This window comes from Tetrahymena thermophila (genome assembly GCF_000189635.1).
Source record: "Tetrahymena thermophila SB210 genomic scaffold scf_8254777, whole genome shotgun sequence".
Taxonomy (NCBI): domain Eukaryota; phylum Ciliophora; class Oligohymenophorea; order Hymenostomatida; family Tetrahymenidae; genus Tetrahymena; species Tetrahymena thermophila.
The window spans coordinates 524,486-542,517 of NW_002476535.1; the positions used below are offsets into that span (position 1 = coordinate 524,486).

Sequence of the window (18,032 nt, forward strand, 5' to 3'; positions counted from 1 at the left end):
AATCTTTAAAAAATTGCATTTTCTTTTTGATTAAAATTTTGTTTAAATAGATAAAATAAATTTTGGAAAAATTAAAAAAATAAATCATTAATTTTTGATTAAAATTGGTTTTATTTTTAAATGGTAGAAATGTTTAAAATTATTTTAGATTAAGAATGGAATAAATGAGTTTGGTATGCTCATAAAGAAAATTTAAATTGAAACTGCTATATTTGTTTCTTTAGTTGCTTTCGTTTAATATTGTTAATACTAAGATATAGAATATAAATTCATTATATTATGCATGAGAAATATTGAATAATATTAGTACACAATTTTTGATAAATTATAATAAGTAGGTCTATTAAAAACAAAAGAGAGATAGCTATTATCAAAAAATAATATTTAATAAAATATCACGAAATATTGTTTAACATTCTTTTAATTATTAGTTACTTATTTAATTAAATCAAGAAATAAACAGTTCTCCTCTATTGATATTTATTATTTTTTAAAAGCTTAAGCAAAGTTACAAAGAGACAGTCAAGAGGTTTTTATTTACTTAAAAAACCATTTTTGAAAGCAAGTGAAGAGATAAAAGCATTTCTAATTACTTAATTCTATAAAATATATTAGTGTGGAAACAATTAATAAGTACTCATTAAAGTCTATTATAAAAAAGAATGCAAATAGGTGAAGATATATATAACTTTCTACAGGTCTTCAATCTTATAAACCCGACCGAAGGAAAGAAAATAAGTGATGATAAATATTCAATTGGTAAAAATACAACTAACCAACTAGAAAATGGTTAGATTTTTGCTAAAATTATTAGACAAATAGCTAAAATTTAAGCTTAATCACAGAAAAGACCTGAACAACCGTTTCCCGATTTAGATTCTCTTAAGGAGATGAATTCCCCTGCAGCTAGATTATATAATTGGAATGTTTTGTAAGAATGCTTTAGAAAACTTTAGATAAACTTAGAGACTGAAACAAAAAGTCTTATAATTGCAGGAGATTAAGATTAATTATCTGATTTTATAAAAGACATCATAGCCAACGTGGCTATTTACATGCCAGAATTATTTGGTAAAAATAAAGGAAAATCAAAAGTGAAACAAAATGAGTGTAAATAATTTGATATTCATTTAGCTTGTATTATCAACGATAGCAACAAAAGTTTTAGGGAGTGTTTAATTAATTCTTTAAATAAATATTTTTAAGCATTGCTGTAACTTTTGTTTTATCGAAAATGATTTTAAATGGCACAAAAAATTTTAAATTAGCTTCTTGTCTCCTTAATAATTTAAAATATTAAAATTAAAGATAAAGATGAAATTGAGGTAACAAAAGTAGACATTAACAAAGATTTAACAAAATGTAAAAGCTGTTTAGAATTTTTTGTTGTCCTACTCTCTCGTCACCTTTCCCTTCCCCCTCAGCAAGTACATAATTTTAAAAAATTAATAATGACATTTTATAATTTTTGAATTAAAAAAGACTGCCAGTTTGTTTACACACAACAACAAATATTTAGCTCATTTATTTGCAAAAGGTGTTAAAGGATTGTTTGATCCTATTATATTCTTTTACTAAGAAGTATATCAGAGCATACCTCTATTGCTGTAACTGTTTCTAGAAGATCCTACAAAAAAAAGCATGCACTTCTCAATGAATGTATAATTAGTTTATTTACATTTATTATTGATAAGAATAGTATTTTATTCAAAAATAAAGACTAAGATTTTATTTTAAATGTGAAGAGTTAATAAATCATTCCTTCCTACAATAATTAATTAATTAATTATATGCCGTTTTTTTTTTTGTAAATAAATTTTTTTTAATCTTTATAAAAGTGTCTGAAGCCTGGCTTAGTAAGTAAAAGCTATGAAGTAGCAACCTGGGCTGCTAGATTATTTTCTAAATTAGCTTTAGAATTCAGTGAATCAAACCTACTAACTGTTTCTTGGGATTGGTTTGTTGGGGAAAATGGTGGTTTAAATACTACTCTGTTGGGTTTAAAAAGACACCCTGATATGAAAGATTTAGTTGTATAAATATTGCTACAGTTTGCAAGATATAATTTTGTTGAATTATTTACAATTCATATGAAGAAAGCACAACCTGATCCTAAAGATTTAGTTGGTACTTACCTTGTACTTCTGAAACCATTGACTGCAACTCCTTCTGCTTGTGATGAGGTAAAAACAAAAATAAAAAATTTTAATACTAATTTCGAAAAAATAATGATATCATAATAACTTAAAAAAGATTCTAAATGCAGGTATTTTAGATGAATGGATAGATTTTGCTTTAGATGGTTCCACTGATGAATATAAAAATACTATTGATATGAGGACAGTTTCTCTTACTTTGCTTGTTGAAGTTTGGATGCTTTTTCCTTTTAAAATAGAAGATAGCGAATATAAATCTAATGCAGTTTTGTAACAGTTAGGAAAAGTAAAATTTTTAATCTTAAAAATAAATATCATTAATTTATTTTATTTATTTTCAATAGGCTTGCAAAGATAAATCTTAATCGTTAATTGTTTGTAGTTTAACACTGCTCTTTTAATTGCTGATTTATTTTGGCACTCAAAAGAGTCAATTTGCTCCTAATGTTTATAGGTATAAAATATTAAAAAAATAAACCCTAATTTGAATTTTTTATTGTTTAATACAGGACGTTAACTTTAAGTATAATTGAAAATCACTAAAATGTTGTTGTAAGAGAGTTCATTATGAATAACTTTATTACTGTATATGAAACTCTTGAGAGTATACCATTAAATATTTTAATTGAGCCTCTAGTCAGATAAATATAAGTAACAGATAATGTTTCATATTTCTTCAATGTATTTGATTTTAACTTCTTTGCTTACATATCTAAGAATGAAAAACTTTAGTTAAAGAATGCTATCTAATTACTAGATTTATTTTTTAAAATTTACTTAAATAATACAATATTTGCTAATGTTTCAAGTGTTCCTATCCTTAATATCGTTAACAGATTTATTGATAGTGAGACACTTTAGGAATTCGTTATCAAATTTGTTAAAGTTGCACTTGCTATGTTTTATGCAAGTGAAAAAAAGAAAAGACCAAAAGAAAAAGTAATGCCTCTTTACAACAATAAAAGTGCGATTGGTCAACCTAATTTATCTCCCGGAGAAATTGAGTAGGAATTAATATAGGCTTAAAAAAGAGCTTTGATAGTGGAAATGATTAAAAGTATAGTTACCATTAATTGTTACGAATTAAACGAAAAAATAAAACCTTTAGTTGCTCACACAAATATTTAAATAAAGCAATTTACTAAGCAAAACAACAAAGGAATGTAGAGTATTCTAACATTATTTGGAAATCCAGATACAATATTAGAAAAGTATGAAAAGGAATATATAGAACACTAGCAACAACTTAAGCAAGAAGAAAAAGAGAGAAGAGAGTAAGAATAAAATGATTCCTTACTCTAAGATTTTGAAGGATCTCCTAAAAATTAAGGAGATGTTTTAAAAAGTATAGAAGATAATTTAAAGAAATATGGCATTGGACTAAAAGAAAGACAAACGAAACTAACCAAAGCAGAAGCTACTCGTTTAGGTAATTCAAAATAAATTAATATCAATAAACAATTTAATATTTTTATGAAAAATAAGCTTTGCTAAGAAATCCTAAAGCTGATCCTAAAATTCTGAAAAAGCTTCAAGAAATTAAAGTAAATTATGAGAATAGAGAAGAAAAAAAGAAATTAGAAGTAGTTAAGCAAGAGTAAGAAACTCAAAAAGAAAAGGAAGTATTGAGAAAATAACTTATGAGAAGAAGTTTAGAATAAGGTGTTTCTAATTTTAATTAAAGAGATGCTGAAGGTGTTTTACTTTTCTAATTTGGTAGTAGAGAAAAGCAAATTAAAAGAGAAAACAAAACAGGCTTACCAATGATTTAATATATTGATTTGGATAAGGAAGAGTAAAGAGACAAAGATACAATTAATATTTTGTTAAGAAGATATAACAAGATTTTGAAAAATGTATTTGTAAAGTATTCGAATACAGGTAAATAAATAGATTTCACTACATTATAGATTTATATTTGAATTCATTTTTAATCAACAAAAGGCTTTTCTGCTTAATTTAGCAATAAAAATGTAAACAGTTTTGATGCAATAAAAGAACATAACTCTTTAATCAGCATTCCTGAAATGTACAGATTTGTTAAAGACTATGAACTATCTGATAAATTGTCTAAGGAAGAGCATCAAGTATTTATTACTAATATTTAAAATAAAACAACATTATTTATCTATTGTTTTCAAATAGACTTTGGTAAGAATAGTGTCACAAGAATAGGCTAAAAAGAAGAATAAATAGGAGGTAAGTAGAGACTAGCCAGAGTAAAATAAATAAATTGATCAAAAAAAGAAATTGCCGCCTGCAACATAAAGCCAACAAAATATGTTTTTGAAAGGAAGTAACGAAAATAAATGGAATTTTAATTAAAATGAAGTAAAGGATGTTAAATCATTTGATTTCTAAGGCTTTTTAGACTATATAGTTTAATTTGCAGGATATATTTATTCAAAACCACCTGAAGATTTGAGACATTTGCCTCTAAGTGCTTCACTACAAAAGGTTTTTGATCACATGAGAGAAATAACAAGCAAGAAAGGCTAATCAACTGCTTTGTTTGATGATTATGACAATCTTTTCTTTGGAGAAACAGAAGTCATCAAGCAATTCAATAAGAAATTAGAAGAAAATCCTGACTACCCACTTCCATAAGTAAATTATTTAATTATTTATTTATTTATTTATTTTTTGAATACAATACTAGTTTAAATAAAAATAATATAAATACAATTTTAAATAATTTATTTAAAGGGATACAAAAAAGTTAAAGATAGAGAAATAAAATTTGAATATGCATTAGACCCAAAGGGTATTCTTCCTATGAAAGAATCATTTAAGTACGCCTACTTGGTATTAAACGACTTATTTTAAGAATAGCTTTAGTTTTCAATCATAGAACCTAAATCAGCTACAAAAGAGGTCGTTAAGGCATAACCTTTAATTGGAATTACTTCAGATGTAGAATCTCATTACTTTGATATGTATAAATCTCCTTAAGTTTTAGAATAAAAAAGAGTGAAAAAACCATAAATGGTCTAAAGTTAATCTGTTGATATTCTAGGTCCTTGGGGCAAGCCTGATAGTACAAAAACTCTTCCCAGTACCTTGAATGTAAAATCAAAGTATGGAAACTAAAGAGTTTTAGATATTGACAACTACCGTAAACTAGACCTTGGTTTGAAATTAGCTGTTTCTACAATTGGGTATAGAGATCGCTACACTGCAGAATAGGTATATATTTATTTTAACTTAAAATAAATTAATAATAATAATTTTATATATTTTTTAGTGCGCTTATTGCTTAGATGATATAATAAAATCTATTGAAACTGGAGATAGTAACCAAGCTTTTAGAAATAAAAAAGTAGAAAATAAAGTAATCAAAGAGAAAAAGAAAGAAGAGGAAGCTCAAGAAGAAGCTAAAAAGAAGTATGAGGAGAAACGTTTAAAGGATCATGATTTTGTGATGAGTAGAGCAAAGGAAATTATTGAATAAAATTCCGATAAAGACAAATAAAAAAAAGAGAAAGAGTTATAGTTGAAGAAATAAAAAGAAGAGGAGTAAAAAAAGAAGGCTGATGATATGTCCAGCTTTTGGAAGGAGAAAAAAGAAGTATTTGATCAACAAAAATAAAAATTAATAGAAGAGTAGAAAAAGATTCAAGAAGAGTAACTAAGAAGGATGTAAGAAGAAAAGGAAAAGAAAGAAAAAGAGTTCCAAGAATTTAATAAAAAGTAAATAGAAAAGCAATAAGAGGAATTCAAAAAGCAGAAAGAAAAAGAATAGCAGGTAAATAATTTTAAAAAAAAGACTAATCTAGATTTAAAAATATTTTAAATGTTTAAAGGAAGCAGAAAAGCAAAGAAATCTAGAAGAATACCAAAAGAAGTTAAAAGAAAAGCTGCATATGCATATTGTTAAAACAGACTAAGAAAGGATAGAGATAGAAAAAGTAAGTAATGTAAAAATAAAGGAGTTATTTTAAAAAGACGATGTATAAAGTGTTTACAAGACTAACGAGTTTAAGCTATCTTAATTATTCTTTTATCTTAAAAAATACACTTACCGTGAAATATCTAGACAAAATATTGCTGATAATGAAATTTCATACAAAACATTCAACTGGTTCTGCTACAGATTTAACATTTACCCAGAAATTATCTCAAACCCTAAAGATATTCTTCTTATTTATCGTTCTGTAACTAGAAATAAATAGGTCATTGACCATAAACCTATTGGTATTTTTTTTAATTTTATTTAATAATATTTTAAATTAACTAATTTGAAAAGGTCTAAGTGAAGAAGAATTTAAGGAGGCCATGTTACGTATTTCTATTAAGGGCAAAAAAATATTCAATAAATTCTCTGAATAATTGTAGAAAGGAATAAATCTTAATGAATCTGAAATGGCTAAAATTGCAGATGATGAAAACAAAGAATCAAATTAAGAAGAATTTTAGGAAAATAAATCTGTAAAGTCATCTAAGACAGAAGCTCTTGAAAGGATGAAAAACGTTATCGATTACTATGGTAATATAGATGAGGCTAACTCCCACACCTTGGAAGCTCTTATTTATTATCTAGGACTTCCTAACGATAAATTAGGAATTAATGAAGCCCTTAAGAATGTAATGGAATAAGGAGCTGTGCCAGATGGAAAGCTTAAAGAAGGTAAAAATTATTTAAAAAAAGAAAAACTTGAAAAAAGATTAACCTAAAACAATATTTTTAATTTTAGTTAAATAGAATTTTTATTTTAAAATTTAAAATAATAAGCATAAACTATTTTAAAATAAAATATAATAAATAAAATAAAATTGTATCATCAGGTTTTGATTTTATTTGAAAAAAAATTTTTTTTTTTTCAATACAGAATAATTTATTAAATTTAAATTTAAAAAAAGCTATGAAATAGAAGATAGTTAAAGATCCAAATGAAATTTTAAGATACAATCCTCCTTAGAATAAAGTAAAATTTGGTAGATCCTCTTAGGTTGGTCATAATTAATCATAGATGGCAAATAATTCTTAGGTTGGTTCTCAGAATGGTTTAGCAGAAAATCAAGAAAATCAGGATTAAGAAGGTAATTAATTAATTTTATTTTTTAAAATTTTTAAAGTAAAATATTTTTTAAAATAATTAGAAAATGAGCAAGAATAAAATTGATTAGACTTTTATAAAAATTTAATACAACATAGTCTAGTCTTAGATGCTAAAACTAACTTTCTTACTTACTAACTAAATAGAAAATTAGTTTTAAAATCAATTACCTTTGATTTATAAATAATTAAATATTATATATAAATATAATATATTAAGTATATTTTGCAAAGTTTAGATTGTTTATCATAGTTTTTACATAAAAAAATGTATTCATTTTAGTTTTAAAAACTGGAATTTTTTTAAAATTAAATCAATAAAAAAAAATGAGTTTGAATTTATTAAAAAAAATCAATAATTATTTATTTATTAAAAATATCTTAATCATATTTCACTTCATTTTAATTAAGAATATTGTTTTTGAATTTTATAAAATAAGAAAATAAATGCTATTTAGATGATTGATAATTTATTAATTAAAAAAAGTGTATTAAATTAATTCTTATATTAAATTTGATTAAAAAAATAAGAAAACTTTTGTTTAAAAATAAATTATTTTGCTTTTTTAAAATAGGTTTTAATTAATTAATTAGGGAAAATTAATACTTAATGAATTACTAATCAATACAAAACATATAATATTAAAAATAAGAATGGAGTAGATAAAAGAAAATATAAGTAAATGATAATAAATGAAATATCTAATTATTGTTTGTAGAAAGTTGAAATGAATTAATTAATTAAGTAATTAATAAACGAACTAACTAATTAACTTTTTTGTTGTGTAATTGAATAGAATAAACTCACTAATATTTATGTAATAATGCAATCCATTATTTTTGTTATTTAATTATTTATAGATAACTATAATTCCCTTTTTAGTTAGTTAACAAAGAAATGAAAGGATTTTACACTAATTAGCAGCTTAATATTTAAACAAAATCTTGAATGAAATACATTTTGTATGCATATAAACTAATAGACTCATTATTTATGATTTTAAATGTTTTATTGAGTTGATTCTGTAGTTTAGGTGTTTTGTTTTGAGATGTTTTATGATGGTATTTAATTTTCAAAAAGAAGCTTATGTATATATCCTATCACCCATTTATCTTCAAGCTTTTTATGCTATTAGGGTTCTGATTGGCTTTCTAAAGCTACTTTACACTTGTTCTTATAGATTCTTAAGCATATATCAATAGTTATGATTAAGAATAAAATCGAAAGATGAATATATGAAGAATTTTTTAAAGCTTTAGCGTTTTATATGTTTGGCTCTTAATAAAATTTATAAGCAGGTTTTGCAAATGAGAAAATATAAGTAGTAGCCATAGTAGCAGTATATACGCTAGTGAGGTATGGATAAACGGGATTTGTGCAAAATAGTGCGAAGTTGGCTGCTAAAGTCATTAAAAAGCTTGTGGACATATAAAACATTGCTTCTTATTTATTATCACACATTTTATATCCTGCCTTCTTATAGTCATTCTTATAAATCCAAGAAATTCCATAAAAATGTTGATATTACCAGAAAATCATATAAATAGAATAATAAGCTGGATATAAATCATAAATAGAACCACCTGCAGCAGTATATCCAATGTAAGGTGTCAATGCACCAACTATAGCTCCAATTGTAGTATTAAATGTTGAATATCTCTTCATTGGAGTGTACAAGTAGATATAACTGAAGAAAATAGAGTTAGCAACAAATAAGGTTTATAAGGGAAAGCAGGTGTAAAAGATTGCATTTGAAGCACAATAAAGAGATGCAGCTAATATTTTAGCCATTCTATTTGAAATGAGTTTATTAGGTAATGGTCTCCTTTGAGTTCTAGTCATAAGCTTATCAAATTCTTATTCTTTAATCTAGTTGGTAGTCTATGAACTCATAGCCATTAATTGAGTAGCAATGGCTAAAGGAATTAACTCAAATGTTACCGATTCGACAAGATATAAATAAGTTGGCAATGCTACCAAAGTATTTGTCACTGATAAACGAAATTTGGTTAGCTCACAAAAATCATTAAATGTAAATTTCTTTTATATTTCCTTACCCAATTCTGTTTATTCATTAGGTTATTAGCTCCCAAGCTACTATTATTATTGAGGATTTTAATTTGTTTCGTTCTTTATGCCTATTGTTTATGAAGAGTTTAAAATACTTTCATTATTATGTTAAATACCACAAGCTTATAGCTCCTCTTTTAACAATTTCTTATCTTAATTAGTAAAACTTTAATTCTCTATTTTGTTTTTTTCTGAGGAGGATTGCATTTTTTAAAGACTTTCTTATTGATAATTTTTGGAATCTTTCTAGAGTTTGCTAGATGTATTAGAATTTTATGAACTACCAGAATTATAACCAGAAGAATTCAAATTAGACACACTAAAACACTAAGTCTATCTTAAGACATCATCAGAGTAATTTGCTGCAATACCTTAATCTTCAAACTAATTAAAATTATGGCTAACATTAGAATTTTTGATCGAAAATTGATATTTTGGAATTTATTCTTATTTTGACCTCCAATTTGAGTGGCAGTAGCCATAAAAATATGAGCTTTTCATACTTAATTAATTAAAATTTCTTAAATTGGCTAAACCGCAGAGACTGTTTTTATTAAGAACTTTTAAACAATCATATAAACTTGCTTTATTGCTATAGGCTAATTTGTTCATTTTTCACTGAATATTTCTTTGCTTTTTTGCTTATCTAAAATATCAATAATTAAGTAAAAGTGAATCTTCCTTTAAATTTTAATTGCGATCAAATCTTCCAAATTAAATTCAATAATTTAATAAAATTGGATTTATTGTTAAACTATTTATACGCTTTATTTAAGATTTTTACAGAATAAAATATAAAACTCATCAATAGTTAAGTATGAAAGTTATCAATAACTTTTTTTTTATAAGTTAGTTTTAAATGAAAACATTTTTATAATTATTTAAAATTTTAATATTATAAAATTTTTAAAAATGCACAAAAAATATGAGTGTTCACTGTTATTTTTTCTATTATATTTTAAATTTATTTTGAATATCCTTATAAAAAATAATATCTAATTTAATTGAGTAAAAACATGAAATACTTAAAAAAAATATTAACTTATTTTGGTTTATATTAACTTTAATAAGGTAAAAAAAAATTGATAGTAAATAGTTAATATTAATTATTTTTTTAAGATTTTTAAAGAATTAAATATAAAAATCATCAATAATTAATTAAGTATGAATGCAATTAATAAAAATTTTTATTATAATTATTCCATAATTTTTTTATGAGGTCAAAAGATCCTTTTCTTTGTCAATATAAAATCTAATATCTAAAAAAAAAAATTGATATTAAATAATATTTAGAAATCTTTTAAAATCTTCAAGAAAAAAAAATAAAATTTCAAAAAATTCCTCTTAAATGTAATTTGAATATTCTCTTATTTTTAATAATTAAATGTATTAAGTTTATTTTGAATATTATTAACAAAGTAATAATATACAATTTACATGTAAATAATAATGAAATATAAAATTCTCAGTTAAAAAAATTAATTTTTTCTAACTCTCATTTTTCATCATCACCTCGGATTGAAGTAAAAACATTTGAATTTTAAATAGTTAATATTTATTATTTTTAATATTTCACACAAAAAAAAAAATAAAAAAGCAAATATTTCTTAAAAAAAAATATATTTTTTGTAAAATAATAAACTTAAGCTTTAAAAATTTATAAATAAATTATAATATTATCTACTTTTTAGTTATGATAATTTTTTTAATACCACTAGTTATATTATAAAAATTTAAAATTCATAAAAAATACTTAGTAAATCTTAGATTTTATAATATTTAATATTATCAATTATCAATAAAGATATAAAAATTACAAAATATATTTATTTGCACATTTAAAATAAATTATAATATAATTTGTGTTTTTATCTGAAATAAATCAAATAAAAATAAAATTAATATTTATTTATTACTAAATGAATAAAAAATTCAAAAAATAGTTTAATTCATAATTTTCATAAAGCATTTATTTATGAAATTCCTTTCTTATTGCTACTACTTATCGATTTCATTCTTTAATTATATATTATTTTTTATTAATGCTCATAGTAATTATATCCTTTAACTGAGTTTCCTACTAATCCTGATTTTGATTTTTTATGTGTTTTTAAGTTTATTTTCTCAAGCTCTTAGTTCATGTAATTTTACTTTTAAATATTGAATTGATTTATTTTAGGTTGAGATTCAGCTTTTGATAAAGAAGGTTTTCTGCTTTAATCTGCCGTTTTACTATTTCTAAATTTTTCAGCAGCCTACTAAAATAGATTCATTTCACTTAATTAATTTTATCCATTACTTACTGTATGTAGAGTAGAATACCCTCTTTGCATTCTGTTCATAATAAGTGGAGAACTAACTTCAGAAAAAAAATTTAAATTTGATTGCTGTAAAGAGTGGCCTCTAATAGAAGATTTTCTTGAAAAAGGAGTCATCAAAGGGGATTTTTCCTAAGTTTATATTGTAGAAAATTGTATTGTGTCTAGAGATTTTTCGTCATTTTATGGCTCATTAGAGGTTTTTTTATTATTAATACTTGAAAGCAGATGAGAGACAAACCCATCCTTAATTTTTTGCACCTTTTCTTATTTTATTTTATTTTTTAATTTATTTATGAAAGAGTTTGGGTCTTTCTAATTTTAAATGCTGATGGATTTCATCACAATTCTTTTAAAAAGCTTAACTTTATCATTCATTTCAGGTACAATAATTTATGGTTTCTATATTATTGATTCTGGCACATTTCTAAACTCTTCGTCTGGTATGATGTTTATTACTTTTTACTTGAGATGTTTTTTTATTTTCATCACATTTAGCTTAGATCCTTTGAATTTCTCTTACAAATTTCTCATCAAATTTTCTTAAAAGCTTTGAGTGTATGAATCTACCCAATCTTTCTTAGGTTATTATTTTTCTTACATATCTGTATTATTTTAGATATCTCTCCTAAAATCTTGATTAGTTGAAGACATTTTTTTCATCATCTAATTTTCTAATGATTTATCCTGATTATTTTGTTAATTGAATAAACTATCCTGCTCTTTTAATTTTTTAAGCGCATTCCAAATGCTGCTACTTTTTGTTTTTTCGTTTTTATTAAGTGGAGTGTCATGTTGTTAACTATTTTCAACTTTATTAGCTGGACTTTAATTGCTATCATTATCTAAAATACTTATTTTTCTAGGAGATGATAAACTTGGGCTAGCTGGTTAAGATTTTGTTTAGGATACATACTTTTTAAGCTAGCTTTCAATAAATAAGCTTTTTCTGAAAGCAGATGATTTATGATTAACAGATTCTTCTTCTTTGATCTTGTTAATTCTTTCATTCACCAATTCTTTTATATCTTGGTTCATAAGATCTGATGTGATTTAGAATTCATGTTAAACACTTACACTTATTCTCTCTGGAGTATAAATTCTTTTGGACTGATACATTTATTCTCCGTTTTCAGTTTTTGGTGTAAAGTCACCCTTATTTTATGGACTTGGAGGGAATAAGTTATTTAAATTAAGGCTATTATAACTTTAGTTCTAAGATTTTTGAGAAGTATTAAATCTACTCCCATCTAAATTTGATTAGTAGTTTTTGCTCTCATTTATTGAATCTTTTAGAAATAATTTATTGATATTTGAAGAGCTTGAATTTGAACTATTTTATTGGATATATGTTCCATTCATTAAGTCTTCGACATCAATCTCTTTTTTTGCTAATCTCTTATGAAAGTGGTTTTTTTTCACTTAATTTTCTGATATCTCCTGAACAAAGTCTATGCCAATTATGAAATCTTTAACTTCATTGAAATTCCTATTAGATTAAGTTTTATCAACTTATATTTTCGACAACTTATCCTATTTATTTTAAAAGCATTGAACAAACATAAATTCAAAAATATTTATTTATTTAGAAATAAATTACCCTATTTAATTCTAATTTTGAATCAAAGAAGAAGTTATTAAAGTTATGAATTTACATTCCTATCTTTTCAAGTTGAGATTTATAAAACTATTCTTTGTTTTATATCTAATAATAAAAAAATTTTCAGTGAATATCTTAAATTAAATTAAATTATTTCATACTTTATCCTTAATAAAATTTTTAGAAATTAAATCAGACAGTACTCTTAACTCGAAATCTCTCTTGGTTATTCTTATTAATTCGCCGTGAGAACTTGTACAAACAACAGTAAAAACTCTTTTTTTGCATTTTAGTGTAATTTCTTCTTCTCCAAAATATTCATACTACCCAAGTTCAGCAATCTTTACTGAAATGGGTTTTTAGTACTTAGCATCTTTTTATTTCACAACAAAGAGTTCATGTCTTTTAAATAAAATATCTTATTCATCCTCGTCATCGCTTGACTCAGGCTGCAATAATTCTTTTCTTTTAATTGCCAAATATTATTGTAATTATTTTTAAGTCAGATTTTAAAATTATTCTTCTTTTTAATTAGTAGGATTTTTTGTGTCTTTTTTGCTATTTTCAGAAGTACCTGGTTTATTTATTTTAATTTATGTTGGTTTATGAGATTAGAGCTAGTTTTTAATATCAATTTAATTTGTATTAGTTTCATCATTTTCGAAAATTTTCTCTTTTTAGATTTATTTTTTGATATAATCAGGATTTTCTTAAGCTTTTTTAATTTTTTTAGGGTTGTTTTGTTTTGTTTTCATAACCTGTTTCATATACATTTAATAATCCATTTAATTTCATTATTTATAAATTAATTCTTAATTTTACTGCAAAAGTTCCTGATTTAATTATGTAAAAAGAATCTGGTTTAGATCCTTCCTAGTAAATTACTTAATTTATTTTATAAAACTCGGCGTGGCTGTTCATGAATAATGTTATTTATCTTCTCTAATTCCATTTTGAAAATGGCTAAACTTAATCAAGAAACTCAGCTGCTTGAGTTAATTTCTGCTCTTCAAAGTTTTTAAGTATTTAATCAAAATCTTCTTTAACTAAAACTGCTACATGAAGGTCCTTTGTTAATGAATATAAATATTTATTACAAACAAACACAATTTAAAATTTTACAGTATGACATAAAATTGAAGCTGCTCTTGGTTTTTTTTCTAGTAAAGCAAGCTCTCCAAATGACATTCCAGCAGATAACTCTTTAAAATAAAATAGACCTCCAACAAGGTCATATTTAGGATCCCCTACTTCTATAGATGTTTATGATTTTTATTTCGATGAATAATCTATTATATTTCTAATATATACTCCAGCTTTCCCACCAATAATTATGTAAAACTTATTGCCTAAAGAACCTAAAATATTTGTTGTATATATTTTGAAGTTATTTTTAATAATAAAATTAAATTTAATCATTAAAAGTTGACCAATAAACATACAAAAAATTCATAACTAGATTTTAAATCAAACAAACAACACATTTTTTACCAATCTTAAAAATTAAATCGTTCGCAGAGTGAAATTCATATCTCATTCTTTGACAACATCTTCTATGAACATCTGATTTAGCTTAATTGTTTATATTCTTAAAGAATTCTATGTCCTATGTTTAAGAAATTACCCAGTCAATTTCATCTGTCTTTCTAAAACTTGGATCTTTGCTCAAAATCTCAATTAATTTCTATATTTACAAATAATAATTATATTCAAACAATAATATAAAACAAAAAGCGATTTATACTAATTATTGTCGGTGCTCATAATGGTGTATAGAATATGAATTTTTGGTATTTTAAAAATCTTAATCGATCAACTAATTATTTATTTATTTAATCAGCTTAATCTTCTACTTTTTGCTTGTATTTACTTATTATCCAGTTTTAATTAGCTTTTAGAATTACCTTTAGTCTTCCTAATCTTCAGCATTAAACTAAATTTATTCCTCCTCTAGATTTTCTTCATCTAGCAGATCAGCTATATGGCCTATTGATTGTATGGAAGTTGGTTAGTCTTCAATCATTTTACTTTTTAAAAAATTTAGTACAACTTTCAGTAATTCTACTTAATTATTTTACTTTGTTAAACTATTAATATAGATTTTTTTTAATTAAAATTTAGTTTTTTAAAAGATAATTTAAAGCTTCAAGTAGAACAAAATCTCTTTATTAGCTTAATAATAATCAAACTACACTATTTCTTTAAATTTTATTTATTCTAAAGGAATTAATTATTTTTCATTACAATTATCAAAAAAGTATTTTTTATTAAATTCTAAAAGGATTTCTTTATTTAAGAATTAATTTTCCTAATTTTTAAAATCTATGAGTATTTAATTGTAATTTTCTATCTATAATTAATTAATCCTTCTTAAAGCTTTTTATTTCTTAAAAAAAAAATCATTTTTTATATTTGTAGAATTTTATTAATTTTATATGAGAAGTTTGAAAAAAGCTCATGCAACATAAGTGTAAAGATACTTTAATAAGATGACAGTTTAAACTGAAGAATTAAATCAATTAGGATTTAATTAATTAAAAATATTTAATGTATATTCCAAATTCTCCTACATCTTGTTTTTTCAAACAGTTAAAATAAACATTATTATTATTTTAGGCGAAACTTAAAATAAATAAATAAATTATTATGGGTAAATCTAGTCAAAATGTACGGTAATTAATTTAAAGGTTTATAAAATAAAATTAATAATTAATTACAAAAACAAGTAAAGCGGGTTAATAAATGCATTAAAAGTTATTTTGCTTGATTCTAAAAAAAGATTAAGGTACAACATAAATAGATTTATTTTTGAAATAAATTTCTTGAAAAAAAAATTCATGTATTTGTTTAATTTTCTTTATCTGTGTTAAGCTCTATATATGCCTGAACTAATGAATCAACACGTTCTAATTCTGCTGAATATCTTCTCTTTTAGTATTTGCTATACACTTATGCAAAAATGCAACAAAGAACTAAAGATCCAAAAAGACTGCCTATAACTATCAAAATTACTTAGCCAGTGTTTAATCCTTTACCATTATTTTTTTTAGTTTGGTATAAGTTATTGCAAATATCTGAAGTTGTATCGTTATCAGCTTCACATAACTACTTAATAACATCATTATAATATTTCTAGCTTTTAAAAGGTATCTCTTTGTTATTAAGTACAACAAAAGGTAATTGGCTATGTTTCTCAATTAAATCAAATTAAGTGCGATGGTTTTTTAAAAAGTAGTTGTCTAGCTTGTAATTAGGTAGAGAGTTACCTTAAGCATCTTTGACATCAATAAATGAATTTTAGATACAACTGTTAATTTCATCAATATTAACTTAAAGCTTCTCCATTATCAATTGAGAGTAACTTGTAAAATTAAATGGCTAAACATCTAAATGCTTGTATGTATCACTAGCTTAAGCTCTTATATGATGGTAATACTATGATTCCAGAATATCAATATATTATACATAACTCTAATAAGATTTAGCATAAAGACATGTTTATCTAATTATTTCTAAAATCGAAGTAGGATTGTCTTTATCACAATATTTACCTTCTCCATAGCAATATAACTCTTACTCTTTTTAAATTTCTTTTCTTTATTATTTTGCTTCTTCAGTTGTGTCATCTTCTTCTATGTCATCTAAAATGCTCTCAGGAATATAGTGGTTTATTTAAATCGAATCTTATTATTTAAAAATAATTAAATATGTTAATATTTAAGAAAAATGTTATTATTATATGAAGAAAAAAGAAAAAACACTCATTTTTAGTCTTAAATATGAAGATAATTAAAAATTCTTACATTTAAATTTATGATCTTAGTTATACAAGGTGACTAGCTTCAAAAGTTTTATGGATTCTAATGAATTAACATCTACGTACATTTTTAAAAAATTAGATGTTGATTCTTATACAGGGAAACTAGCGACTAATTTAGGTCTTTTTTGAGGAGTGGAATCTTTTGTGAATAATGTCAAAGTTTACCCAATGTCGCTCCCTACTTATACGACAGGAATGCTTATCATTTAAAGTTTTTAGTAATTTTTCAATGTACTATATCCATCATTTTTATCTTTAGAAATTAATATTACTAATTGAGCCCCATGATTTTAAGCATTATATATTTTATCTTCGATGCTGCAGTTATTTTAGCTATCCATTTAAATTAACAGAAAAGGTCTTTAAAATTAGTTCTAATTTTAATCGTATTATAATTTTTAGCAAGCATCTGGAGGATTTGCAATCTATAATTATCCTTCAATCGCCTTTCCCCAAGGAATAATTCCATAAGGACTGAGAAAGTTAGGAATTTGGTCATTGTATTTTATAAAAATCTTTTTCAGCTCATCATTGTTGACTACCTTGAAGTCTACTTTCCTATCATATTGACTTTCTGCTGCATATGCAAAAGCAATAACAACTAAGATCAATATTATTTTTTAATTTACCTACATATTTTGATTTTAAATTAGTTTTTATCAAAAATTCTCAAAAATATATATGAATAATTAAATTAATTAATTAATTATATTCTTTTGTCAACATTCATTATAAAAATAATTAGATTTTACTTGTTAATACAATGATGATATTTATGTCATATCTTTCTATTTATTTTATGGTGGTCTTAAAAAATTCATTAATAATAATAATCATCATTTTAATCAAATTCTTTTACACAAACAAACAGTTTACTATAATAAAATTTGATTTTTAATATAATTTATCTCATAACAGGAATAACTTTTAATATTTGTGCTGATGATAAAAATACTTCATAATACAACACTAAATAAAATACAGTGCTTACACAGAATATTACTATTACAA

The 18,032-nt window shown here is 23.6% G+C and overlaps 4 protein-coding genes across 4 annotated transcripts; 1 reads left to right on the forward strand and 3 right to left on the reverse strand. All coding sequences in view use genetic code 6, as the record gives it.

Annotated features, from left to right (window-relative positions):
- Positions 1 to 662: 662 nt before the first annotated feature.
- Positions 663 to 7,279, forward strand: TTHERM_00370820 (hypothetical protein; the record flags this gene model as incomplete). Its single annotated transcript, XM_001009512.2, has 16 exons — positions 663 to 1,110; positions 1,309 to 1,427; positions 1,483 to 1,659; positions 1,839 to 2,183; positions 2,254 to 2,442; positions 2,501 to 2,610; positions 2,666 to 3,585; positions 3,642 to 4,037; positions 4,101 to 4,243; positions 4,302 to 4,763; positions 4,863 to 5,342; positions 5,401 to 5,901; positions 5,960 to 6,350; positions 6,403 to 6,783; positions 7,017 to 7,196; positions 7,257 to 7,279. The coding sequence occupies 16 exons, from the start codon at positions 663 to 665 to the stop codon at positions 7,277 to 7,279; spliced, it is 5,265 nt and encodes a 1,754-aa protein (XP_001009512.2).
- A 918-nt stretch (positions 7,280 to 8,197) lies between these two features.
- Positions 8,198 to 9,895, reverse strand: TTHERM_000370809 (UbiA family prenyltransferase; the record flags this gene model as incomplete). Its single annotated transcript, XM_012796006.1, has 1 exon — positions 8,198 to 9,895. The coding sequence occupies one exon, from the start codon at positions 9,893 to 9,895 to the stop codon at positions 8,198 to 8,200; it is 1,698 nt and encodes a 565-aa protein (XP_012651460.1).
- Positions 9,896 to 11,225: 1,330 nt separating this feature from the next.
- Positions 11,226 to 15,313, reverse strand: TTHERM_00370810 (UbiA family prenyltransferase). The gene is made up of 7 exons (XM_001009511.2): positions 14,946 to 15,313; positions 14,693 to 14,885; positions 14,324 to 14,559; positions 14,024 to 14,269; positions 13,363 to 13,959; positions 13,202 to 13,306; positions 11,226 to 13,134 (listed from the first exon to the last, which is right to left on the reverse strand). The coding sequence occupies exons 1-7, from the start codon at positions 15,222 to 15,224 to the stop codon at positions 11,242 to 11,244; spliced, it is 3,549 nt and encodes a 1,182-aa protein (XP_001009511.2). The 5' UTR covers positions 15,225 to 15,313; the 3' UTR covers positions 11,226 to 11,241.
- Positions 15,314 to 16,036: 723 nt separating this feature from the next.
- TTHERM_00370800 (PA domain protein) lies at positions 16,037 to 17,656 on the reverse strand (the record flags this gene model as incomplete). The annotated part of the gene is made up of 2 exons (XM_001009510.1): positions 16,037 to 16,884; positions 17,005 to 17,656. 2 exons carry the CDS (start codon positions 17,654 to 17,656, stop codon positions 16,037 to 16,039), a joined length of 1,500 nt encoding a protein of 499 aa, XP_001009510.1.
- Between the last annotated feature and the right edge of the window lie 376 nt (positions 17,657 to 18,032).